The following is a 26219-nucleotide window of genomic DNA, read 5'->3' on the forward strand; positions in this document are numbered from 1 at the left end:
CATCTTCTTCTCCACCGCAGCGTCTGCCCGGGCGCAGGAGCGGCGTGTCCCGTGGGCTGTTTCGCAGAGGGATGGCCCGCTTGCCCCCTCCTGGTGCTGCTGCATTCTTACGCTTCGTGGAACAGCGTGCTGGATTAAAAATCCCTCCCAAAAAAACAAAAGTTGAACATAAAACCCATGAGTTCTTTCCCCAAATCTGAGAGCTGTCCTGGGAGAGCTGTTGTTTCACACACATGGTGGTTTTGCTCAGCTCTGCTCCCTTGCAAACTCCGCTCTGGGTTAGCAGGAGGCTGCACAGGCACCGAGGCCCCTGCAGACACCGGTGCTGGCGTTGGTTCGTCTGTCACCTGGACCAGATTTGGCCACTGTGGGAGCCTGCGGCTCGTGTTCCTTGTCAGAGCAAGGAGCTGAGGCAAAAACAAGTGAGGATGAGTCATTGTGTCCAAAATACTCCTCTAAAAGAGAAAAGCAGATGCGGGAGCTCACACCGGAGCCCCAGGAGGGTGTGCGGCACGTTTTGGCTTTGGCAGCAAGGCCAGAGAAATCCCACCCTGTGGGTGAAGTGGGAGCATGGAAGAAAGTAGCAAAAAGGTGCTTTTTAGACTTAAACATCTCCCTTTTTCAGGGAATGTTGAACTGGGCAGAGCCGCAGCATGAGGTGTAACCCAGCGCCAGCAAGAGGGGAGAAAGAAACAGAGCTTGTCTGAGCTGGGCTCTCCCGCGCCCAGTCTTTCAAATAAGCTAAATATAACAATTATGTGTACGTGCGTGTCATTATGGGGAAGCTTCTGCAGGATCACATTGATATAAATAGTTCCTCTGAGCATCTCTAGAGGTACCAGCGTATTTGCTTCTGGGTTTTTCAGTCATCCAAAAAGAAATCAAGAGCTTGAGGCTCAGGAGCTGCAGTTCCTTGCAGTTAGCGCTGCCCGGAGCCGCATGCTCCACAAGGGCTCGGTTAGTTTAGTGCAGCAGGAGGGAGAGGTGCAGATTTATCGCCGCATTTGCAGCCTGCCAGCTCGGCCCGGCTCCCGGCTGCAGCATGGGCAGCCCGTCCTGGGCTGCTGGAGCCGCCCGACCCAGCACCGGCTGCGGCACCTGCTCCGCACCAGGGAGCCGCAGGGCCCTCAGCCGCGGTACCGCTGCAGCCGGGCTTCCCCTGCGCCCGCTTGAAGCCGGAGTGTCCACAATACGGCATGAGAGGTATCTCCAAGGTCCCTTGTTCCCGCTTTCTCCTCCCAGCCGGGATCACTTGGCTGCTGCCCCGGCTCTGCAGCTGCCGGAGCTGCCCAAGGAGCAGAACCTGGGACGAGAGGGGACGGTGCAGGGTCTGCGTGTCTGGGGGCAGCAGGTCTGCTGTGACAGGCGGCTGAGGGACCTGGGGGTTCAGCTGGAGAACAGGAGCTGAGGGGAGACCTTCTGATCTCTGAACTGCCTGAAAGGAGCTTGGAGCCAGGGGGGTCGGGCTCTGCTCCCCAGGAACAAGCGCCAGGAGCAGAGGAAACGGCCTCAAGTTGCGCCAGGGGAGGTTGAGGTTGGATGTGGGAACAATTTCTTCCCCAGAGGGCTGTGGGGCATTGGAACAGGCTGCCCAGGGCAGTGCTGGAGTCACCATCCCTGGAGGGCTGGACAGACGGACATGAGGTTCTCAGGACATGGGTTAATGGCAGGGGTGGGTTATGGTTGGACTCTATGATCTTGAGGGTCTCTGCCAACCAAAATGTTCTGTGGTTCTATCCTGGCTGTGCCGCTAACCCGAGATGTGAATGGGAGCTGCGCACCCAGCGTTTATTTTGGGAAGTGTTCCTTGCCGTACCCATCCCTGCAATGGGACGATCCAGCATTAGCAGCTCCTGTCACTCTTGGCAACCCCTGGCGTGTGACTTTATGCAGCTGCTGTGACCAGCCGTGGCTGCAGTCACACTCCCAGGGCAGACTGACGCTGTGATCCCCGCAGGCTTCGCACCGTGCCGTCTGTGCTGCCATCCCTGGGGCTCCCCAGCCGGGAGCTGATTTTAGCACCCCAGTGTCCTGGTGCTGACCGCTCTGTGCTGGTCTGTCCCTCCCCGTGGGCTCCTCCTGCACAGGAGCAGCATGTTCACAGCGTCTTCCTCCTGATGGCCCAAGTCTTCCTAGCACAGGTGGCCATCCCTGGTCGCTAAAGCTCTTGCTCACGTATTTGTGGCCGTCACAAAACTCATCCCTGCAAGAGAGTCCAACTGTTCAGCACTGCTGCTGAGACGGGCACCCCAGCCCTGCATGGCACAGCCAGTGCCAAAACGACCGTGTCTCTTCATACCCAGCCTGTGGCTTCTTGCCCCCCCTTGACAAAATACCAGGTAGAAAACCAGCACAATGCCAGCCTGACCGGTCCTTGCAGCTCCCGCTGTCCCCAAAGCAGCTCGAGTTCTGGCGTCCCTGCGGGAAGTGTGTCCATCAGGCACCTCGCTTGAGGCTCGGGAGCTGTCTGATAATTGCCAGCCAGATTTATTCCTGGCCAGTTTGTGCTTATTTGTTCCTTTGCCAGCGCTGTTGTTGAAATCCTGCTCCCCGCCCCGAGCCCTGTGCGACGGGCTCGTTTCCCTGCTCTGCTCTTGTTCTGCTGGCCAGGCTGTCCCCGGCTGTGCCACCAGCCGTCCTTGGCACCGGCTCCCCTTGCAGTTCATCCTCTGTGGCTGTGCCAGGCCAGATGAGATCGTGCCAGGGCTGGTACTTAATGATTCCCACACAATCCGTCTCCCGCTGCGCCCTGTGCTGGGGCCGCCCTTTTCCACAGCCTTATCCTGCACCGGCCTCACCAGCACACCAGCTCATCATCATTTCCCATCGTTTATGACAAGGGCCACATGCAATGATCCCGCCCTTTAATGGATTCAGCTTCACCCTCTTTCTGTTGCTCCTGTAAGGTCATAACCACTTTTCCCTGGCTTGCCAAGGCCCGGTGTGAGGATTTGCTTCCTTCTCTCCAGCAGTGAATGTGAAAAGGTCATTGAAACTCAGTTTTAGCAGGACACAGAATGAATGTGGGAGCTGGCGGGTGCTCTGGGAGGAGCCCTGTGCTGCGGGGCCGTCAAACCCCCGGGCTGTGACAACCCGGCACGGAACGGGGCAGGCAGAGCTGCAGGGAGGGCAGCGAGCATGCAGGTGCCAGATGTCTGATGGGTTTGCTGCCTGAAAGCCCCTGCAGCCCAGGGTCCTGCCTCTCTGAGAGATGTGCTGCTTACCTGTCCCTCTGGGATGCCCCCGAGCTCACAAATGAGTGATGCTGGGGAAATCCCGCAGTAGGATGGGCTTAGGGAGCCTTGCTGTATCCTAGCAACAGTCTCAATCATGGCATAGTGTAATTAATCCAGTGTTGGCTCAGTCTGCTGCTTCAAGATACCAGGGCAAGTGGTTGAGTCTTTTTAACTTGTGTGTTTGCCTCCAAAACGAGCCTTCAGCACCTCAGATGTGTCACACGTGCTCCAGGCCCTGGGGCAGCTCACGGTGAGTATCCAGTCTTGGTCTTTCCATTGGTTTGCAGGGAAGTTGCTGAACGAAGGGCAGTAACTCCCTGGCACCTCCGGAGAGCCGCGGCTGAGCCCAGCGGGTCCCGCGGGCCCGGGCAGCCTTTGGTCCGGCGGATGCGGCGCAGTCGGTGAAAGCTGCGGGTTCAGGCAGCCTGTGGGAAACCAGAGCAGCGTGACAGGTGAAAGCGGGAGGAGTTTGCTGTGCGCACGTGTGCTCTGCTCGCAGCTGGATGTGGGATGCTGCCATGGGGCACCAGCCAGCCTGGGAACCCCTAAAACTCCTTGTTATCTGTAGATTGTTGGCAGGCTCTGCCTTAAGGCAGGAGTGAGGAGGGGAAGCAGTGGTGTGGCTTCGTGGCAGTGCAGAGGTGAGATGAGGGCAGGAGGAGGGGGTACTGTGTCCCCTGGCAGCAGGGGACACCTGAGAGATGCTGCTGTCCCCTCTTCCGCACGCTCTCCCTGCTCCAGGACAGCGCGTGTGGGCGGGGGGAGCTCTGCCTGCACCCGAGGTTTGGTCTGGGTGGCAGCTGCAGACGGAGACCGTGCTGGCGTCTGCAGCCTGTCTGCGGGAAGGAGCCAACAGGCTGGGAAAAGAGCAGCCGTTTCCCTGGAGCTGGTAGGAGAAACACCCCTGATTGCGCCATTGGCAGGGAGCGGCTCCTGGAGGGCGCGAGGCTGTGGGCTCCTGCCCCGGCCTCACCGCCCCCAGCGCTGCGCAGTGTCGGGGACACCGGCCCAGCACGGGGAGGTCGGTTCGTGTGTCATTGCGGGGCTGACAGCTTCGAGGCGTCGTTAGCGATTGATGCTGCCACGTGCACCACTGGGGAGGCTGGAGCGGTGCAAACCCTGCCCGTACTGGTGCTGCCGGGACACGGCTCCCACCGCACGCGGGTGCTGCATCCCGCTGGCCGGGCAACGCCGAGATCCCTCTTTGGAGGCACCCCAACCAGCGTCCCCCTGCCCCCCACACTGCTGTGAGGCAGCAGAGGGATCCCCTGTGCTCAGGTTCAGGTCTCATTGCCTGCCAGTCTTTGGGGATGGACTCATTCCAAGGAGGCAGACAGGAGGGCAGGAGTCATGACCCTCTTTACAGGGACCCCAAAGCCTTCAGCTGCTTTACAGGCTTCACGCTCACCCTTTTCTGCCAGGAAAGTGCTGGGGGTGCAGGGCAGGGCCAGCTCGCTCCCGAGCCCCTGGGTGGGCAGCAGGGCCTGGCTTCTCCCTTGGTTCGGAGCTGAGGGGAGGTGATTTGGGGGAAAAAGGAGAAGAGAGGGAGGGCAGAGCCCTGCTGCACCCAGCCCGGGCGTCACGCTGAGGCCAGCCAGCTCGGCTGCTGCTCGCCTGGGGAAAGTGCTTGAGCATCGCCCCAGGACAGGAGCTGCGGGGTGCCCAGGGGAGCAGCCAGGGGTATGTGAGCAGGCAAAGCAACAGCAAGCATCCCATCCTTCCCATCCTGTCTGTCCCATCCATCCCATCCATCCCGTCCCATCCCATCCCATCCCATCCCATCCCATCCCATCCCATCCCATCCCATGCCATCCCATCCATCCATCCCATCTCATCCTATCCCATCCATCCATCCCATCCCATCTATCCCATCCATCCATGCATCCCATCCATCCGTCCCATCTATCCCATCCATCCCATCCATCCCATCCATCCCATCCATCCATCCCATTCATCCCATCTCATCCCATCCCATCCATCCATCCCATCCCATCCCATCTATCCCATGCATCCATGCATCCCATCCATCCATCCATCCCATCCCATCCCATCCCATCCCATCCCATCCCATCCCATCCCATCCCATCCATCCTATCCATCCATCCCATCCATCTATCCTACCCCATCTATCCCATCCATCCTATCCCATCCATCTCATCCATCCTACCCCATCTATGCCCTCCATCCCATCTATCCCATCCCACCCCATCCGTCTATCCCTTCCATCCCATCCATCCTATCCCATCTATCCCATCCATCCCATCCATCCCATCCATCCATCCCATTCATCCCATCTCATGCCATCCCATCCATCCATCCCATCCCATCTATCCCATCCATCCATGCATCCCATCCATCCATCCCATCCCATCCCATCCCATCCCATCCATCCTATCCATCCATCCCATCCATCTATCCTACCCCATCTATCCCATCCATCTCATCCATCCTACCCCATCTATGCCCTCCATCCCATCTATCCCATCCCACCCCATCCGTCTATCCCTTCCATCCCATCCATCCTATCCCATCTATCCCATCCATCCCATCCATCCATCTCATCCGTCCCATCCATCTATCCATCCATCCATCTATCCATCCATCCATCCATCCATCCATCCCACCCCATCCCAGCTCTGCTTACATCTGTGGGATCCCCACATTGCCTTGGAAACAGGATTTTGCTCTGTCCTGTGCACCCACCTCACCTGCCTGTGCAGTGAGGACCGCAACCAGGGACTGATGAGCCCAGGGTGAAGGGAAGGGTCAGATATTAATTCCTGCTCCACATTCAGCAGCATGGGAGGGAATAGAACAATGTGCAGCACCCCCTGCACCTTCCCAGTGCCACCCCCAAGTGGCACACAGGTCCCTGGACGAGCTCTCCCCAGGGTCCTGGCAGCACGCCAAGGTGCTGGGCGTCCATCACCCCCACTGCCCATAGGGTGGCCATAGGTGGGTGCCACAGCCCCCTGTACCGTTTTGGGGTGCCCTGCACTGTTCCCCTGGTGCTGGAGCCCTCATGCTGTTGAATGGTGCTTCAGTGGCCACAGCAGCCGTGCAGGGACCCAGCGACATGCTGAGCCTGGGGCCGGCAGCCACCCCAGGCCGCCCGCCGGGGCTCTGCCGGCCCATCCCACAGTGTCACAGGCCGCGCTGGGGCAGCACGGATCCTGTGTCCCCTCTCAACACTTGGGACAGGACCCGACTGGCCCCTACAGCTCACTGGGGTCGTGCGGGTGTTTCTGCCTCGCTCGGGAAGCCAAGTGACCCAGGAGCTGTCTCCTCGCCTGCCCCACCAGAGCTGTTCACATGTGACTTGAGCAGTGCCCCGGCCCCATTTCTGGCCAAGCCGTCACCCCAGGGCTGCAATCGCTCTGACGCCGGGCTCCGTCACACGGGTGGCCCCAAGGGCAGGCTGGCGGTGCCTGTGCCGCGCTGTCATGTCCCATCACGGTCCCCGTGCTGAGCTGCCCATCCTGCGCAGGGGCTGCTCGGCTCCCTCAACTCACGGCTGTGCCACCGGGACCGCCCAGCCCTTTGCTGCCAAAACCCACCTGGGAATCTCCCTGCCAGGCAGCGGCGGGTCCTGAGCTGCTGGTGGGGACCTGCCACACCGCACACCTGCTGCCCCGAGCACCTGTGGGCCGGGATGAGCTGAGCAAGGGCACCCATGGGAGGGGAGCTTGTCCCTCATCACCCTAGGCTGGGCGTTTTCGGGACCTGCTGCCTGCTTGGCATCTGCCAGCCTGTCACATCCCACTGAGCAGGTCCCGGAGTGTGTCTGGCACTGGCCTGGCTGCCCGGTCCCTCAAGGTGAGCCAGTGGGTTTGCAGCTCAGCACAAAGGGCCATCTGGGTGAGGATGTGCCACCTCTCACCAACGAGCCCAGCGCACATGGCAGACGTGAACATCAGTTCTTGGTGTTTAACATCCTTGGAATTACTTTTCCTGGGTTGATTTCTGAGCTTTTCTGAGGACTCAAATCCTTTTGCTGTCAGAGTGGGCCATGCCGGGTTCCCCTGGCACCAGCACACCAGTGTCCCAGTCCCGCTGCTGTGTCCTGCCTGGACCCGCCTCCCCGATGAGGCTCTGACCCTTCTGGCAGTGATGCAGCATTTTGCAAATGTCCAGAAATGTCTTTCTAGCTTCAAAACTGCCCAGTACTGGCACGGCCAGCACTGTCCTCCTGCACCCATGGCCGCATGGTCCCCACCAGCCTCCCCTGTCCCTCGCCACGTTGCTCTGGCTCTGCAAGTCCCCACTCTCGGTGTGGCAGCCCTTGGCTCGGCAGTTTTGGGGACTGTCCTGTGAGCCCCAGCAGGGGCAGCAGCCCCAGGGACGCGCTTTGGGAGGCTCTGAGGGCCACGGGGGCTGGTGCTCAGGAGACTCAATATCCTGACGCAGGTGGGTGCTGAATCTCCTGAGCGAGCGGGTTGCTGGCTTCGGGCTGGCGGGCGGCTGGTGAAACCATCCACCCTGAAACCTTTGGGGTTTTTTCTGCTTTCCTGCGCCGCGGCGCTGGGGCCGGCTTGGCCAGCTCTCCCCACGGCCGCTCACCGGCGGCACCTGCGGGGGTGGGCTGGTGGGAGGAAGGCACCGGCGACGATGTGCGGGACAGCTGGGGACGGAGCGGGGCTCTTGGTGACTCTGGCACCAGGACCGGCATGATGGCGGCAAAGAGGCGCCCAGCTCCTTTGTGGCCATGGCGGGATGGGTGGCATTTGAGGACAGTGGTAGGTGCCCCGCAGGTGCTGCCCCTCTGCACGATCCCCCAGCCCTGCGGTCCCAGCTCTGCACGGCCCCGCTGGCTGCTCCTTGGGGACACCTGGCAAGTCACCCCTCAGCCTCGCAGCCTGTGTGGAGCAGGCGTGAGCTCCCACGTGCCCCCCAGGCCGAGGTCTGTCCTGCTTTGGGGCTGGCCAAGTGCCCAGCAGTGTGACCTGTGGGCACGTTGTCCCTTTGTGCCTCAGTTTCCCCCTTGTCCAGGGCACGGCAGAACTGTCACACGCAGACACGCTGCATGTGGTGATGTGCACAATCCAAGCCCCCAGCCCCAGCCTGTGCTGCTCAGTGTCCTCCCCGGCAGAGCTGGCACCATGCGTGCCCGCAGTCGGTGAACGACAAGCATGAGCAGCTACAGCTGCCATCGCCACTGTCAGCAGAGCCCAGGGCAGGAGTGTGCTGCTGCTGGGGAAGCTGAGTCACGGGGATGCAGCGCACATCTCGGCCCCGCTCCCTGTTGGGTTTGGGGAGAACCTAGCCCTGAGAATGCAGAAAGATGGGTTTGCCCCCGCACCAGCACAGTCCACCTGCTCCTGGCCCTGATGGCAAGTCATGGCACCACGCACCCCAGACATGGGGACAGAAGCTGCTCCAGCTTGGGGACAAGCACTGGGCTGGCCTTTTTCTTGCAGGGCTCCCGCAATGAGCCCCAGCTCATGTCATCCCTTTGGCTGCTCACGTGTTCCCTGCCAGCAGGACAGGGCCCTGGCAGTTCAGCCTGGAACAAGCCTGGACCTGCACAGCCATGGCGGGGACCCAACACCACCGTCCTCTGCGCAGGGGTAGGGGACGGCCCTGTCCCTCCCCACAGAGCCCTGCTGCTCATGTGGGGCTGCTGCGGGGGGTGTGCCAAGGGGGTCCCCCCCATCCCAGGGGCTGCCACCCCTGCGGGCAGCAGGCACAAGGCCGGGGAGCAGCTACCTTGTGCCCTAGGGCCACCCCTGGGCTTCTGAGCAGTGGCAGCCTTCAGCTTCATCCTCCTCCTTGGGGTCTCCTCCTCCTCCTCCTCTTCCCCAGGCTGTTCTTGGCTCGAGGAGGAGGAGAAGGAGGAGGAGGAGGAGGAGGAAGAAGAGGAAGAGGAAGATGAGGAGGAGGAGGAGGAGGAGGAGGAGGAGGAGGAAGAAAAGGAGAAGGAGGACAAGGAGAAGGAGGAAGAAGAGAAGGAGGAGGAGGTGGTAGAGGGGGTGTCCACAGCCCCACTGACCTCAGCACATGCCATGGCGCTGCCATCTCCGGTGGCGCGGAGATGTGCCCATGGTCCTGTTGGATCCCTGAGCCTAAAATAGCAGCCGCACGGCAGGAGCAGATGGTCCCACCGCCCCTCGCCACAGGGCCTGGGACACGTGGTGCAGCCCGCTCGTCCCTGTCCCCCAGGCAGCAGAGGTCCCGTGGCCGTCCCAAGGCGCAGAGCTCTGGATGGGTTACCTTGATCTGTGCAGGCATCACCCAAGACCACAGCTGCACAGAGGGTGGCACTGCAGGGGATGCCCCCGGGGTGGGCATCTCTGTGCCCACCTGGCAGCAGCACCCTCATGCTGGGACTCTGTGCACTCCCATAGGATTTGGGCTCCTGCCTCGTTTGGGTGGCTGCACCCATGGGGGATGCTGAGCCCTGGCACCCCCTGGGTAGCACGCTGACCTGACCCACGCTCCTGTGTGCATCAGCGCCCATGTCACGAGCCTCGCCAGTGCTCAGCTCCGGCGCGGGGCTGGCTGGCGCGGGGCCGGCAGCAGGCGGGGAGCAGATGGAGCAGCGCGGCTGGGGCCGTGGGGGCTGCAGGGGTAGGAAGCCGGGGACAGCAGGAGCAGCCGAACCAGCAGCCTGAGTGCCGCATCCTGCAGGGAGGAAAATGGAAGCGCTGGGGGGTCAGTGGGACCTGACCGAGTGAGTCCCCAGGGCTCGGGGCCTGCTTGGCCCCATCTGTGCAGCGGGGAGAGCTGACCTGGCTCCCCATTCCCCCCCGCCTGGCTATTGCTCCCCACTCATCTGTGCAATGAGTTCATGGGGTTCAACCCGCTGCTGCGCCTGGTGGGCTCGGCTGTGTCCACAGCATCTCTGGGAGAACAGGGGGCATTTGGGGGCAAAATGTACCAGCCCGGGCTGCATTCCTGCAGGAGTCACAGCAACACCCGTGTGCTGCTGCCCCCACGCTCACCCCAGTGCTCCTCTGCCCAGCGCAGCCACAGGAGACTGTGGAAGGGTGTTCCCAGTGCCACAGCAGAGAGAGGTCTTGGCTATGGAGGGGTTTGGAAACAAGCAAATCCCGGTACGCACCCACCATGCAGAGACACGGGGTGCACGGTTGAGCTCAGCTCTGGGCTCGGAGCCGTTGACAGGACCCCAGTGCCAGGGCTGGGGCACACACAGGTGTAGGGACCCCGGGCTGCAGCAGTGGTGCCTGCGGGGCTGTGGGCACGGGGGGCTGGCTCAAGGAGGTGGGAGATGGGGAAATTGAGGCAGAGCTCCAGCGTTGGGGCTGTTGTGTGCTGAGAGCCATTGGATGCTGCCTTTGCCAATCTCGGCATGTTGCCCGTTGCATTGCTGAGCATCCATCCCCCCACAGGGCTCTGGCCGCCGCAGGCAGAGACAGCCCCAGCGCCTCTGGGAAAAAGAGGCCACTCCATGGAGGAGCTTATCGGGGGATTTTGCTGCCCGGTTGGCCATGGCTGGGCAGGGCCACGGTGATGTGCCAAGGTCAGGCAGGACGTGGTGCCCATGGGGACAAGTCCAGGGGGTGCTGGCACTAGGGGGCTATTGGCAGGAGGGCAGGTGCCCATGGAGACAGGGCTGGTGGGCTCATGGTGCACGAGTGGCGCTGAACCATCTGGCACCTGCACGGGAGATACTGGTGCCTTGTCTGGGGCACCAGGGGTCCCGTGGGTGCCCATACCTGGGGTGCTGGGCGACCCCACTGAGGGACGGCATCAGGTGTGCCGGGGGTTCCCCAGACCTGCCCGGGGGTCCCGCAGTGCGCGGGGTGGGGATGGGGACCGGGGCCGAGCGGAGCCGGAGCGGGGACCGTGGGCCGGTGATGGGGACCGGGGCCGGGGGCGGTGCCGGTGGGTGGCTCCCGGTCCCGGCCCCGGCCGGTAACTCCGCCTGCCGTATTTATGTGAAAACAAGCGGCGGCGGAGCCGGGGCCGCGGCGGAGCGTCGGGCCGAGCCGAGCCGAGCCAAGCCGAGCCGAGCCGAGCCGAGCCGAGCCGGATCGGGCGGAGCCGGGCCGGGCCATGGCCCCCCGGTTGGCGGCAGCCCCAGCCTAGCGCGGCGGGGATGCGGCGTGGGGGCCGCGGGGGCGGCGGGCGCGGAGCAGGTAAGGGGGCCGGGCAGGGAGCTGGGGGCTGGGGCCTGTCGCACTGCCGGGGGACACCGACCGGGCCATCCCCCCGCGACCCCCCGGATCATCGCATCACATCCCATTCCCCCCATGCCCCCCCTGAGCTCCCATCTCATGCCCCCGTGTTTCACATCCCCATCTCATCCCCCTGAGACCCTCCTGGGTCATTCCATCCCAACCCCCATGCGCCCCCCATGCCCCCTATCCCATCCCCCCAGTGCCCCACATCCCCGAACCCACCCCATCCCCCTGTGCCCTCCCCATCCCATCCTTCCAGCCCTCCTGGGGCCACCCTCATCCTGCGCCCTGGGGCCGAGTCATCGCAACCCACCGCACTCCATCTCCCGTGTCCCACATCCCCGTCCCCACCCTCATTCTCATTCCCATCGTCGTTCTCATCCTCATTCCCATCCCATCCCGATCCCATCCCGCCGCAGTCCCCGGCCCGGGCCATTTCTCCCCGGTTCCGACGATGCCGGTCCCGGGGCAGGCTCAGGGCCCTGCGCGGCCCAGCGGGCCCGGTGCCGCCCGGTACCGCTCGGTGCCGGTGCGCAGCGCGGGGGGTGCCCGGGGCTACCAACCTGGGCTCCGCGGGCGCGGCGGCGGCAGCTCCGGAGCAGCCCCGCTCCCCCCGGCGCCTTCCCGGGGGCCACCCCACGCACCCCCCAACCGGCCCGGGCTTTGCAAACCCACCCGCGGTCCCCCAGCGCCCCGGGCCCCCTCCTTGCCCAGGGTGGGGGGCGGGGGCTGGCTGGGGGCGGGGTGTCCCTTGCTGCCCTTGGGGTGCTGCTCACCCCTCACCTGGGTGCCAGCACTGGGGGGAACCTGCTGGGCTGGGGCTGGGTGCTGCTTCCCCCCGGCAGGATGAACCCCTCCAGGGGTGCAGGCAGAGCAGGGGGTGCTGGGGCACCCAGGGGGGCTGTGGCCGTGCAGGCCTGTGTGCAGGGAGCCTGGGGGCTCAGGACAGGGGTGGAGGGGGTGCAGGGGTGCCAGGGGCACACAGCTGGGATGCATGGGCAGGGGCACAGGGCTGCATGGTCAGGGCTGGGGGGGCACAGGGGGTGTGTGGAGGAGCAGTGCCATGTTCATGATGGGGGCAGTGCTGGAGGGACACGTGGCACAGGACACTGTGTGTTGGGGGGGGCCCTGGGGGTGGCACGGGGGGGAATGTCTATTTGTCACATACACAGAGCAGAGGCCGGGGGCAGTGGGTTCTGTCGCTGTGGGCAGTGCCTGTGCAGGCAGTGCCCAGGCAGCGTGTCACAGGCAGCGCTGGCTGTCAGCGTCCTCCCGGTGCACACACGGAGTGACAGGCCCGTGCACAGCAGGCTGAGGGCTGGCAGTGCCTACGGCACAGTGTACGCAGGCACTGCACCCGCAGCAGTGCACTGGCAGTGCCGCTGGTGTTGTCTGCGCCAGCACAGCGCTCACAGTGCACAGGAGATGCTGCTCTGGCCGGATTTCCAGATGTGGGCACCACTGGCACGCTCAGGGCAGCTCAGGTGCCGCCAGTGTACCGGCAGTGCCCACAGGGCCACGCACAGGCAGGAGCTCAGCGCAGCGTGCTGGCAGCATGCTCGGTGCACTGCATGTGTAGGCAGTGCCGGCAGCATCCCCAGTGCGGTGTGCCCAGGCAGCGTGCAGGCAGGTAGCGCACTGCTTGTCTGCTCAGTGGGACGCGTGCAGGCAGTGTGCAGGCAGGGTGTGCAGCGATGCCCAGGCAGCATGCACGGGGCAGTGCACTGGCTGTGTGCTCAGGGCACACTGTGCAGGCAGCACCCTTGCTATGTGCATGGCACAGGCGGGCTGTGGGGCAGCACACGGGCAGGGGGCTGCATGCAGGCAGCTTGGGGCAATGCACAGGCACAGCAGGGACAGCGGCTGCCCAGGCACGGGGCAGTGCCTGGCACTGTGCTCCGTCCAGCGCGCAGGCAGCATGAGGGCCATGAGCTGGCAGCACGTGGCACTCTGGTAGCGCATGGCAGCGGGTGCAGGCTGGGGCCAGTGCCCTGGCAGTGCTCATGCAGTGTGGGCAGTGTGCTTGGCGCAGCGTGTGCAGGCAGTGGGTGGGCAGCACAGTGTGCACTGGCAGATCACCGTGCACCCCCCAGCGCAGGCTGCACGTGCTCCATGCCAGCAGTGCCCCAGGTCCTGGCAGCCTCCATGGGCTCCGGCAGCCCAGGGTCGCGCCCAGCACCCAGGGCAGCAGTGGGCGCAGGGCTGGGTGCTGGGTGGAGACAGGCTCATGGGTGACCCTGGGCTCTGTGGGGGTACCAGGCCAAGCTGTGGGGTGGTCCTGGGGGCTGGCACAGGGGTCCTGCTGGGAGCCACTCAGCAGCACTGCAGACATGCCGGAGGATACAGGCCTGGAAGCAATGGGGGCATAGGGGACTCTGCAACAAACCACCTGGGCCCTGACTGAGGTGGGATGTAGGGACAGGGCTATCTGTGTCCCCAAGGGCTGTGTGTCCCCAGGAGTGGCTCCTGTGCTGGCAGCTCCGTGGGCACTGGCAGTGCTGAATCCACTGCCAGGTGGTGCCAGCATCCCGGGGGTGACACAGCATGGAGACCCCAGGCAGGGAGACCAGTGCCTGCTGAGAGCACCCAGCACCTGCCAGCCAGGGGCTGGGAGAGCAGAGGGGATGTGGAATCCTCTCCCTGTGGAGGGAACTCGCTGTCGGGGACAGGTGGGGTGTGGGACCGCGGTGGTACCAGCAGCCTTGGTGGGGCTGTCACCGCGCTGCCTCCACCATGGGCAGAGGATGCCCGTAGCTCTGCAGGTGCTCTGCTCTCACTGTGGTGCCGCAAAGCCCCCGTCTTCCCAGTCCCCAGTACCGCCGCCCTGGCAGCCTCCCCACGCACCCACGCTGTCCTTGCAGAGGAGGAATAATTTGGAGAAACCATGGCAACCCCAGGCGGTGCTGGGGATGCCGGCAGCACGCTGTCCTCAGGTTCCCCCACACCACGGCCTCACGGGGCTCTGTGGGTGAGGGGCACTGCCAGGTGGGTGGGGGGATGTGCCAGTGCCCGTGGGATGCAGTGCCCATGTCACCAGGGCACAGGGATGCACCCAGCGACCTCGCTGGGCTGCAGTTCGGTTTGGCTCAGCAGGGCTGCAGCTGCAGGGGGTCTCAATGTCCCCCCAAGGCACCCCATGGCCCCAGCCGCCTCTCTGCCCTGGCTGGGGGTCTCCCAGGACCCTCATGTGCCTCTGTTATTTTGCAGTGCTGGGATGGAGCCACCGCGGGGCCCTCGGCCAGCTCAGCCCCACCACCTCCTCCCTGCTGCCGCCGGACCAGGTAGGACCCTGGGCTGTGGTTCCCTGCCCCCCAGCCACCCCGACACCACGGAGATGGGCTTCCCAGCACTGCTGTCGGCATCACTGCAGCGTGGGTGCTGCTTCCCGGACCTGGCCCAGCTCCCAGGCGTTGGAGGCACCGGGGTCCCCATCTCCTCCCAGCATCAGGCTGCCCCCAGCCCACCTAAAGACAGACACCCCAGCCCCACAGGCTTCACCTCAGCTCCCATGTCTGTCCCTCCTGGCTTCAGGGGCTTTTTCTGGGCAAAAAGGGAGGACCCTCTCCATTTCTGCATAGTCAATACTGCATCTTGCCAAATAAAGTCGATTCCTTTCCTCCCACAAGTACCTCCCCTGTGGTCTCCTGCTGCTGTTTAAAGCCAAAAGCCTTCTGCTGGCCTTTGCTGCGCACCTTTAGTGTTTCATGGAGCAGCTGGCCCCTCCTGTGCTCCTGGGGCCCTTGGCCAGGTGGCCATAAAAACAAGCACCCAGAAGATGTGATGAGTCTCAACGCCGGGCAGGTGACCCCGTTGTGGGCAAAGCTGGTTGTACAGTCATTTGGTGCCGATGGCAGCTGGCAGCCAGCTCTCGATGGGCTGTTGGTGAAGATCAGCACCACAACCCACCAGGTCCTGCGGGCAAACCACTTCATCTGCTTCCCTGGTCACTCGGGGGGGGCTTGTGCTGATGTCCCACCTCGTCACACAGCTGTGTCATGCATGTGGCTGGGGACGCTGCCTGCCCTGGCCACTCCTGCAGTCTCATTCTGGAGCAGGTGGGGTGCACTGTGCTGGTGCCAAACCCTGTGTCGCTCAGGAGCTGCCGCCGCCGTCCTGCTCGCTCTCCAGCCCAGGAGATGCGTTGTGGCCACAGGACATGGGAGGGGACAAAGCCAGTAGGTGCTGAGTCAGCACAGCACCTCTGGCATGGGGTTACTGTGGAGCAACCAGGGTCTGTCCTGCTCGGAGCTGTGCGAAGCGATGGCAGAGTCGCTGCTGACACGCGGGGTTGGGGCGCCCACCCCAGCACCGCTCTGCCAGCCCCCGGTGCTGCCCGTGCTGCTCCGGAGGAGCCGCGAGGAGCGACGCGGCTGCAGCAGCCAGGACAGTTGGCACCTGCAGGGGCATTTGTGGGGCACGGTGGGTGCAGCCGCCACAGGAGGGTGTACAGCTCATGCCCCGCAGTACCCCAGAGCTGCATGGGCTGTCCAGCCACTACGGTGGTTGCTCATGGTGCCCACCCCTGGGTGATGCTCCTGCCGGTGCTGGGCACAGCGTGTGCTGTGGTGTGGGTGCACATGGTCCCAGGAGACCCTGCAGCTGCTCGGGTGATCACAGTGGGAGCCTGGGCACATGGAAACCCTGGTGTTGAGTCTCCCCAGGGCCATTCAGCCATGATGCTGCAAGGGGTCCCCATGTCATGCACCCCCCGAACAGAGGCAGGGTGGTCAGTGGCCTTCTCTGCCCGTGGTGAGCTGGCACCACCCCCGGCTGCCCTGCGGTTCCTGCTGCACCCATGGGTGCCCTGCCAACCGCTCCCTTTTTGGCACCCCGGATTTAGAGCCTCCTTCCAGCTTCTTCCCCCACTCAGGATCTGATTATTAACAGAAGCAGAAGAGGCTGGGATGCCCCAAACCCTCATTTCTGAAGAGGTGGCCAAAACACCCCCTGAGCCAGGAGCTGTGGGGGTTTACTCGGTGCTATTGCAGCTCTTTAGGTGCCTCATCTGTTCTCTTGCAGGGCCGGCTGCCTTCCTCTGAGGCTGTCTGAAGGGAAGCTGGCAGGAGAAGAGTCGCTTTTAAGATGACACGAACAGACCCACCTGACATCCTGGTGTCTACGGTGTACCAAGACATAAAGGTGGCCACTGCAGCCCCCGGGGATTCCATTGTCTGCCAGCCCCTGGCACAATGTGATGCCTCCATGTCCTCGTCCCTGCCCCGTGAGCCGCAGCCCTTCAACAAGCGCCATTGCAGGAGCTTCGACTTCCTCGAGTCACTGGACGAGCCGCTGGGCACCCCCCCGGCCATGGAGCGCCCGGGCCCGCACCCCGGCACCCCAGAGCTCACGCCGGGGCCGCCGGGCAGGCGGGCCCTGCCGAAGCCGGACCCTTACGCCAGCAGAGCCCCCCAGCCAAGGAGCGAGCCGAAGAGACGCGCCCGCTCCAAGAGCGCGCCGCGGGTGAAGTCCACCTTCACGCCAGTGCCCATTGCCGTCTCGGCATCGCCGCCACCAGTGCGGCGTGGGCGGGAGGTGCTGCGGGTGGCGCGGGAGCCCCCACGCCCTGAGCCCTCCCCGCGCCGCGAGAGCCAGGTCCCGCTGCGGGCGCTGGCGAACGAAGTGCATCCCATCAAGCTGCAGCCACAGCGCAGCAGCGTCAGCCGCATCTCCCCGGTCTGCCTGGGCAGCAACTGCTTCGAGGAGGGGCCGGGCGCCAAGGTGGGCGCCAGCCCCCATGTCAAGTGCCGGATGGACATCAAGCCGGATGAGGCGGTGCTGATGCATGCAGCGCGCAGCCTGCGGGCTGCCCAGAGCCGGCAGGAACCGCCGCGCTGGCCCCGCGCACCCGGGGCTGCCCGCAGCCTGGCAGTGCCGGGGAGCAGGCAGGCATCTGCATCCCGCACACCCACCCCCAGCGACTCCTACAGCGGGGACCCCCCACTCCTGCCCTACCCTGGCGAGTACTACGAGGCAGACCCCCGGGCGCTGGCATACCAAACAGTGCCGGTGCCGGCCTCGCGGGAGTTCAGGGAGTACCCCGAGAGGGGCTGCATGACCTTCTCGGCCCCCGGCATCCCCACCAAGTTCTTCTATGCGGAGGAGTCGGCGCGGTGCCCCAGCCCCGCCATGCCCCTCCGCAGCTCCGGCTACGCCAGCTATCCCTACCCCACCCGCCACAGCATCCCCCAGCACTTTTACACCGAGGACCCAGCCAAAGCTGCCGTCCACACAATGCCACCCCGGACGTTGTATGTGGAGGAGGCGCGGGGCTACCCGGTGCAGGAGGCGCCCACCCGTGCCTTCTATGGGGACGAGCCCCGGTTTTACGCCCCTCGCGGCACCCCTCTCAAAACCCTCTACGCTGAGGACACCAGGACGTACCCGGCCCTCGGCTCCTCTGCCCGGGTCTTCTACGCCGAGGACTACGGGAAGTACCGGGAGCGGGAGGTGCTGTCGCGAACGTGCCCCCCGCCCCGCAGCGCCCAGCCCTTGCACTTTGGCGACTGGTACTGCCCCGAGCGGGCTGCACTGCCCTACCAGACCTTGCAGGTTTCGCGCTTCGCCCCGCAGCCAGCCGGGCGCGAGGCCATGCTCTCCTCCTGGCATGGCGGCTACGCCGTAACCCCCCCGCGGCTGGGCCGGGAGAGCCAGCACTATTCCAAATCCTGGGACAACATCCTGGCGCCGGCGGTGCGCAGGGATGAGGTCCTGCAGCGCGGGCGCAGCTATGAGAACCTGCTCGCCCAGGAGCAGCACCGTGCCTTATCCCCCGAGGAGCGCCGGCAGCCCGTGGTGATCAATCTGTCGAGCTCACCCAAGCGCTACGCCGCCCTGTCCCTCTCGGAGAGCTCCATCCTCGAGAGGATGCATGCTGATGGTGGCCGTGGCCTCCCGGGCCGCTCCTGGTACGTCACACCCGAGATCACCATCACTGACAACGACATCCGTGCAGACGGGCTGGGCAGGAGCGAGAGGCGCTCGGCCAGCTGGGACGTGCTGGACGGGGGACGGGAGCCCGGTCCCTATGCTGTGCCCTGTGCCCCACAGCCTGTCCCCAGGGAGAGCGGCTCTGGGCGCCAGCGCAGCCTGGAGCAGCTGGATGAGCTCATCACTGACCTCGTCATCGACTACAAGCCGGCACCAGGCCACCGCGCCGGGGACAGGGACAGCCTCGCCGAGCAGCTCAAGCAGCTCCTGAGCAGCAACACCCCAGGGCCCTCCCGACGGGGTGAAAGCAGGAGGGTCCCCCCCGGCGTGCCCGAGGGACCCCGACCCATGAAGGAGCAGCCGGGTCCCAGCTCCCGCTCCAGTGCCCCGCGCCCCCCGCCTGCCCCAGTGTCCGTCGGCCCCTTTGAGAAGTCACCAGAGAACTGCTCGCCTGACCTGAGCGCAGAGGAGGACGACATGATGATGTGCTCCAACGCCAAGTGCCGGCGGACAGAGACCATGTTTAACGCCTGCCTCTACTTCAAGTCATGCCACAGCTGCTACACATACTACTGCTCCCGGCACTGCCGCCGCGAGGACTGGGACACGCACAAGGAGAGCTGCGTCTACGGGCGGGTGGGCAGCGTCTGCCGCCACGTCCTGCAGTTCTGCCGGGAGAACGCCGAGGTGCACAAGGCCTTCTCGCGCATCGCCAAGGTGGGCTACCTCTCCCGTGGCCGTGGCGTCCTCTTCTTGGGCTTCCCCAACGCTGGCTCGGCTGAGAACTTCCTCCAGTTCGGGCTGGAGAGCCTGCTGATGTCCCCCACCTACCTGTCCTTGCGGGAACTGGAGAGCTACTCAGACAACCTGGGGGAGTACGCCCGGGAGCTGCGGGAGACAGGCAACCAGTACGACCCTGACGAATGTTTCCTCCTGAATGTAACCGTGGCCGTCACCCAAAAAGTGCCAGAGAGGCCATCGCCAAAGACGCAGGTGCCAACAGTCAGGAAATACGCCAAGGTGGCCTTAGCCTCCTCCAGCCCTGAGAAGAAGATCTTGAAGAAGGAGCGGGACATGGAGACGCTGATCCTGACGCCTCCGCCTGGCACGGCGGACATCGACAAGGAGGGGGAGGAGGGCCGCAAGGCACGGGAGGTCTGCTTCATCAACATCCAGCGGGAGCTGCGCATCCGCGGCGTCTTCCTGCGGCACGAGTTCCCCGCCGTCTATGAGCAGCTCTGCGACTTCGTGGAGAGCAACAAGCGATTCACCCCCACCACCATCTACCCCATTGACAAGAGGACGGGCAAACAGTTCATGTGCATGATCATGGCAGCCTCCGAGCCTCGCACCCTCGACTGGGTGGCCAGCCCCAACCTCCTGGACGACATCATGTGAACACGGGGTGGGGACCCCCCGGCACCCCCGAGTCCCTCCCCTTTGTAGATACATGTTGCTCTGTCGGTGCGGTGGGATGGGGACCAGGGGAGGGGGCTGTGATGGGCTGTGGGCTGCTGGTGTTGGCGGGGGCATGCAGCCACAGCAGCGGGGAGCCAGGCTGGGGGCGGCCATGGGGTGACGGGAGCATGGGCCAAGGTTTGCTGTGGGGTGCAGGTCCCAGCCAGTGTCCAGGCAAGACCCTGCAGAGCCCTCCTGGGGTGAGCAGCGCTTGGCGAGGGTGGGGGCACCCCAGGGACACCCCAGCCTCTGCCCACTGGACAGCCCAGTTGCCTGCACACCCCGTGGCCCCACACCTGCCCACGCACCCTGCCCGCACCCGGGGCCCTGCCCAGCCCCCCCCGGTCACGTCCCCAGCGCCCTGCGGAGCACCGCACGCTGCCGAGGCTGTACAAGTCCATGGGCACTGGTGGCGGCCCTATAGGCTCTGTGGCAGGGTCCCTGTACGGTTGGCAGGTGGGAGCTGGGATGCACAAGGTCTGTGTTCCTATAGCGTCTCTGTGTCCTGAGCATGTCACTGTTCTGATCCTTAGGTACTGCAGGGTGTCTATAAGGGGGACACACCTATAAGGGTGTCTGTAAGGCACCCCTGAGTGACCCCCGGGGCCCCATGAGGTCTCTGGGTACAGGGCACGGTCCCTGCACATGGGGCAGGTTTGTGGGGGCCCTCTTGGTGCTGACACCAGTGTGGGGCCGTGCCCGGTGCTGGGTGCCGAGCCAGGCCTGGCCCAGGGGACAGTGGTGGCCACCGGGGAGCCCGGCCACACTTCCACGGGCTCGGGATGCCATGGGGCTGGCAGGGCGGGCAGGAGCCGGCAGGGGTCTCGCCGTGGCGGGAGCAGCGGGGACACCCACCCGCCGCACTGCGGGTCTGCGTGCCGGGAGCGCCGGCGGCCGGGCCAGAGGGGTTCGGGGACGGGGGGCAGCGCTGGGGCCACGGGCAACACCGGCACCGGGACCGCCCACCCTAGGCTGCCGCCCGGCCCTGCCCGCCCACTGCCCGCCGTGCCCGCCCCCAGTTCCCGGCCAGGCCCCTCTCCCCGCCGTTGCTTCCACCATGAGCGCGGCTCCGCGTCCCGCTGAGAGGCCTAGAGAGAAGGTCCCGGTGGTCCCGGTGTCCCCGGCGGTCCCTGTCTCCCCCGCCCCCGCGCTGCCCGGGATCACCGGCCCGGGCTCCACCCGCTGGGGGCGGGGCCCCGGGGCGGGCCCGGGCCGGGCGGAAGGGGCGGGGCGCGGCGCGGCGCGCGGCGGGCGCGATGGCGGCGGCGGCCGAGGCGCTGTCGCGGGTCCCGGACGTGGAGATCGATGGCGACGGCGTCTTCAAGTACGTGCTGCTGCGCGTGCGCGCGGCCGACGGGCCCGGGAAGGACGTCGTGCGCGGCCACGGCTGGGCCGAGTACCACGGTGAGGGGCGCGGGCCCCGGGGGGGCGGGGTCCCCGGTGGGGCCGCGCGTGGGGCCCCATCCCGCCCACCCGGGGACTCCGAGGGGAGCAGTCGCTCCGCGGGCAGCAGCCCGGCCCCGGGACCCCACCGCGGGCGGTGGGTCAGGCGGCGGGTCCCCTCGCTCCCTCTCCCGCCCCACGCGTGCCCCCGCCCCACGGCTCCCTCCCCCCGCAGCCGACATCTACGCGCAGACGGCGCAGGAGCTGGCGCAGCAGGGCCTGGACTGCGAGTGCCTGGGGGGCGGCCGCCTCTCCCACCGCCCCCAGGAGCGGAAGATCCACGTCTACGGGTACTCGGTGGTAAGCGAGGGGCTGGGGCGGGGGGACCCACCCCTGGGTGCAGCTGCTCCCGACGGCGGCACGAGTGCCCGTGCTGGTCCCGCTGCTCGTGGCCAAACCCGCACCGCATCCCCTCGGGAGCAGAGAGGCCGAGCCGAGCGGCAGCGGCGCTGCTGGGGGGACGCGTGCCGCCCGCGTCCCTCTGAGTGCCCCGGGGTGCGTGTCAGTGATGCCGGTGCTGGTTTTAACAGCTCCAGGGGGGCACTGTCCCCACGCTGAGTTGTGCACGCCGAGCCATTGCCACAGAGGGACTGGAACCAATCGGAGACTAAGGGGGGACCTCATTAATGTTTATAAATATATAAAGGGTGAGTGCCATGAGGATGGAGCCAGGCTCTTCTCGGTGGCCAACAATGATAGGACAAGGGGTAATGGGATCAAGCTGGAACACAAGAGGTTCCGCTTAAATTTGAGAAGAAACTTCTTCTCAGTGAGGGTGGCAGAGCCTGGCCCAGGCTGCCCAGGGGGTTGTGGAGTCTCCTTCTCTGGAGACATTCAAAACCCACCTGGACATGTTCCTGTGCGACCTCACCTGGGCGTTCCTGCTCCAGCAGGGGGACTGGACTAGATGATCTTTTGAGGTCCCTTCCAATCCCAAACATACTGTGGAGTTTCATAGGCATGGGCTCAGCAGCGTCTGCCAGAGGCTGTTGCCAGAGCGTCTGGTTGCGGTGAGGCACCCCAGGGGTTTGCCGAGCTCCCCTGTGGACTGTCTCTACTTCAGGACCCTCTCTCCTCTGCCAGGGCTTTGGCCGAGCGGACCACTCTGTGACTACGGAGAAGCTGAAAGCCAAGTATCCGGACTACGAGGTCACCTGGGCAGATGAAGGTTACTGACTGGCTCTGGCGGGGCAGCGGCACCAGCGTGGAGCTGGTGCGGTTGGATCTGGAGTCAGGGTGGGAGCCGCAGGCTTCCTGTGCTGGGCAGCTCACTGGGCTTTCCTGGTTTTCCTTTGTGTTGAACTCACCCGTTCTCCACCATCACCGGACTTTCCACATGCTTCCCACCTCCCTGGCACAGCACAACAAGCCCTTGGTGAAGCCGGTGGGCACTCTGCCCCAGCCTCCCCGGTGGCGAGCGGGTTTGTCCCACGTGTGTATGTGAAAATTAAACACATTGGGGAGTGCAGCTGCTTGCGTGGTCGGGCATTCTTGGCTCAGCAGGTTCCTTCCCCCATGTCTGGGTTGTACCCCTCACAGCAGGAATGACTCCCTGGCTGAGCCCAGAGCTGGCAGGGTCTGGGGTGGGGACAGCAGAGGGTGCATGAGGATTTGTCTTGGGAAGGGCTGAGGAAGATGAGAAGAAAGTGACAGGTCCCCAGGGCTGGCAGAGGGACGGGCAGGGTGGTCTGGTGGGCAGGACCGGGTTCATCCTCTGCTGGGGCCGAGCTGCCTGGAGTGTGGCTTGGCAGAACGGACCCGTTCCCACCCTGGCAGGTGTCACAGTCCATTTGGTGATGGACTCGTGATGGTTCGTTTACCTTGATCTTGAAACGCAAAATCAAGGCAACCAAAATGCCAAAGGGTTATAATTCAATCAAACAGTGTTACTTTATTATTTTGCCTGTAAAGCGGCACGCGATAGAGAAAGTGGAGAAAAAGGAAAGAAAAAGGGATAAAGAGGATTAGCTACCACCAATGAGTCCCAAGGCGTCCCTATGGTTTCAGGTCCTGAAGCAGCGTCCTGTTGGGCCTCCGTCGTGATCTGTGATCTTTTGGTGGGGAGATCTCAACAATGTCCAGTCAGGCTATCAGGACGTCTGTTCTCCTTCCTATCAGGGCATCTGTTCCCCAAGTCCCTGATGCAGATGTTAAGGCAAATACTATTCTTCAGACCGACTCTTACAGCAGGTGGTGTCACCTTGAGGCAGAGCATCGGCCTTGACCTCGGCCGTCTGCATGTCAGGACCCGCTCCTGCCCTTCAGTATTTCCCAGGGAGACTCTGCTTGCACTTCCAGCAAGGAGCAGCGGAGGGAGACTGGAAAAAGCTGCAGGAGAGCTGGAGGGAGACGTGTGGGTGAGGCTGGCCGGGCTTTGCCATCCCGTGCAAGGTTGGGGCTGGAGGAACATCCCCTCCCCTGGTCACAGCACTGTCAGGCTGCGATCCTGTGTGCTCACAGCTCCTGCCTGTGCGCTCACAGCTCCTGATGCTGCCTCCCTGCCTGGCCCCTCGCACTCAGGGATGCGGGTTACCCAGACAGGAGCTGGTTCCTCTGTATCCCGGGCTGTGCAGGGTTGACAGAACCTGATGAAGTTCAGCCCGTGCTGTGTTCTGCCCCAGACTCCAAAGGCAGGTGATGACAGATGGGGATGAGCTGCGTGGGCCAAGCTGGGCGTGCAGGGCTGGAGCTGTGTCTCCTGCAGAGGATGGTGCCCAGAGCTGTCTCCAGCCCTGCAAGCTGGTGGAGGGAGGAAAAAAGCTGAGTGCTGTGCCCAGGACATGCACAAGGTTGCTCTTGGCCCACGCTAGAAAAACAGCTCTGCTGTGTCTGGACCTTGTCTCTGCGAGCTGTTGGCCATCTCCCCTTTGCTAGGGTGAGCGTCAGCCAACGTGTGCATTGGACAGTGGTGGCCATTAGGTGACAAAGTGGGTGGGTGGGGGCTGACTGCCTTGCCCTAGTCGCATGGGGGAGCACAGCTTCCCAAGTCACTGACTCGCAGAGCTTGGGGCAGCTCTGGAGATGTCCTGTCCTGTCCACCCCTGCTCGGCAGTGCCAGCTCCAGCAAGTTGCTCAGGGCTGTGGCCAGGTGGGTTTTTGGCATCTCCATAGATGGAGACCCCACAGCAGCCTGGGCAGCCTGCTCTGGTTTCAATGACCCTCAGAGAAAACAAGGTTTTTTCCATTAAAGTGGCATTTAATGTTCTTGCTCTGTTCTTGTCACCTCTTGTCCCTTCATGGGGCACTCGCTGGCTCTGTCCCACCACCCCTCCTGTCAGAGCTTTATCCACATGGGTGACATCCCCCTGTGCCTTCTCCAGACTGAGCAGCTCCAGCTCTCTTGGCCGCTCCTCCTGGGAAGTTCGGTCCCTTCATCACAGTCACAGTCCCTGGCTGGCTCTTGCTCCAGTATGCCCACATTGCTCTCATACTGGGGGCTGAGCATCCCCAGTGCAGAGAGGAGGGATCAGACCTGCGGTAGATGCTCTGCCTACAGCACCTGGGAGCCTGGTGGCCGCTTTGCCGGAGGCCACAGTGCTGGTTCATGGTCAGCTCAGTGCCTGCCAGGTTTCCGAGCAGGCAGGGACAAGCAGGGCTCCTGCCCACAGGCGCTGCCAGCCCCAGCCTGCCCAGGTGGGGAGGGCGCAGGGCTGCCGGCCCCTGCCTGTCCTGGCTCCTGCAGGGACAAGGAGCTGAACCCTGCATTTTACTGCACCTGATGCAATCGTGCTGCAATCTGTTGTCCAAGGCCATCGGCAAGGAGGGGACAAACCTCCACGCTCACCTGTGAGCAGCGGGGCCCCAGCTCTGGGCATGGGGGCTGCCGGCAGCAGAGCCAGGCAGCAGCTCCCCCTGCCCTGGTGGGAAACTGGGGCACAGGGGCCGTGGTTGCCATCACCAAGGAGCTCTGGTGATGCTGTGTGGGGCTCTGATTGCTGAGCCACGCTCCTTCCAGGCTGAATGGCCCTTCCTGGGGCTCTGCTGTGGTTGTTCCCCCCAGGAATGACCTATAGCCACATGTCCTTCCCCCATGAGCTGGGTGCTGAGATGCTCCTGCGAGCCAGGGCAGTGCGGGCAGGGGTGAGTGCTGGCTCCCACTGGTGGCGCCTCCGGGTCCCCAGGGCCGGCTGGGGAAGGGCTGGGTAGAGGCAGCTGCGAGCTCAGGGAAGCAGCCCGGCTCTGTGCTGGCCTGGGCACGCTCCCAAGGCAGCGACCGCACAGACCGCACATGGCAGCGAGAGCACAGGGCTGCCAGGCTGCTGGGCAGGCTGAGTCCCCGCTCCTGCCATCGGCACGGCCCTGGGGACTGCCCCGCCAGGTCCCTGCGGCTGGGCTGGAGCCCCAGCTTTTGGCAAAGGCAGCTCAGCCAGCTGCGGGGCCAGGCTGTCCTGTATGTACTCCTGCCCGTCCCTGTCTCCTCTCCCAGCCTGTCCCAAGTCTCCAGGCAGCCAGAATTTTGTTCTGAATTTGAAGCCTCAACAGTTTTATGGCTAGATGCCTGCAGTCCTATGGATCCCTGCCTGCTGCAGCTCGCCATTGCCTGGGTGCATCACGACCTATTTATACCTTTCCTGCCTTGAGGTTTGCTCTTTCCATCCCATTTTCACTGCTCCCCAAGACAGCTGCCCTCCCTGGCCAGGGTGCACCCTGCTGCCAGCCCAGGCTGTGCACCCAAAGGCTCTCCCACTGCTCCTTATGCTCAGGAACTGTTTCTCCCTGTGGTTAGACGTGACACAGCCTGGGCAGCTGGCACAGCACCCCTGGCACAGGTGCCACCCTCTCCCCAAAGACTGGCAATATCACCAGTTCGGCAGAAAAAGTGGCCTTTCCCTTGCCCAGCCAATGTGTGCCACTGGCCCATGTGAGCTGGCCCCAATCCAGTCAGGGTGGCACCCAGCATCTTGCCATGGCTGGAAAAGGGCATTGAAGAAGGGGTTTCAGCGGGCAAAAGCAACAGAAGGTCTCCTGGGGACACACAGCTGCCAGCTCGACGCCTGTGATGCTGGTGGTGGTG

General features: G+C 64.2%; 2 protein-coding genes across 6 annotated transcripts; both read left to right on the forward strand.

Annotated features, from left to right (window-relative positions):
- Positions 1-182: 182 nt before the first annotated feature.
- AJM1 (apical junction component 1 homolog) lies at positions 183-20255 on the forward strand. Of its 3 annotated transcripts, none has more exons than XM_065036207.1 (3): positions 183-3486; positions 14585-14658; positions 16397-20255. In XM_065036207.1, the coding sequence occupies exon 3, from the start codon at positions 16460-16462 to the stop codon at positions 19700-19702; it is 3243 nt and encodes a 1080-aa protein (XP_064892279.1). In that variant the 5' UTR covers positions 183-3486; positions 14585-14658; positions 16397-16459; the 3' UTR covers positions 19703-20255. The 3 variants fall into 3 exon arrangements, with proteins under 3 accessions (XP_064892279.1, XP_064892280.1, XP_064892278.1); XM_065036206.1 differs by lacking the exon at positions 183-3486 and adding an exon at positions 11076-11335; XM_065036208.1 differs by lacking the exons at positions 183-3486; positions 14585-14658 and adding an exon at positions 11075-11335.
- A 228-nt stretch (positions 20256-20483) lies between these two features.
- On the forward strand, positions 20484-22673 carry PHPT1 (phosphohistidine phosphatase 1). 3 transcript variants are annotated; one of them, XM_065036219.1, is made up of 4 exons: positions 20484-21086; positions 21381-21505; positions 21736-21852; positions 22289-22673. In XM_065036219.1, exons 1-4 carry the CDS (start codon positions 21019-21021, stop codon positions 22369-22371), a joined length of 393 nt encoding a protein of 130 aa, XP_064892291.1. In that variant the 5' UTR covers positions 20484-21018; the 3' UTR covers positions 22372-22673. The 3 variants fall into 3 exon arrangements, with proteins under 3 accessions (XP_064892291.1, XP_064892293.1, XP_064892292.1); XM_065036221.1 differs by having other exon boundaries at positions 20944-21166; XM_065036220.1 differs by lacking the exon at positions 21736-21852 and having other exon boundaries at positions 20967-21166.
- The last annotated feature ends 3546 nt before the right edge of the window (positions 22674-26219 follow it).

This window comes from Columba livia, chromosome 19 (assembly GCF_036013475.1).
Source record: "Columba livia isolate bColLiv1 breed racing homer chromosome 19, bColLiv1.pat.W.v2, whole genome shotgun sequence".
Lineage (NCBI taxonomy): Eukaryota > Metazoa > Chordata > Aves > Columbiformes > Columbidae > Columba > Columba livia.

Bases quoted from the DNA above. Each gene is read 5' to 3' on its own strand.
- PHPT1 (XM_065036219.1), top strand. From the start codon at position 21,019: ATGGCGGCGGCGGCCGAGGCGCTGTCGCGGGTCCCGGACGTGGAGATC. The intron at 21,506-21,735 runs GTAAGCGAGGGG...TGGTTTTAACAG, and splicing joins ACGTCTACGGGTACTCGGTG to CTCCAGGGGGGCACTGTCCC. The intron at 21,853-22,288 runs GTGAGTGCCATG...CTCCTCTGCCAG, and splicing joins TGTTTATAAATATATAAAGG to GGCTTTGGCCGAGCGGACCA.
- AJM1 (XM_065036207.1), top strand. From the start codon at position 16,460: ATGACACGAACAGACCCACCTGACATCCTGGTGTCTACGGTGTACCAA.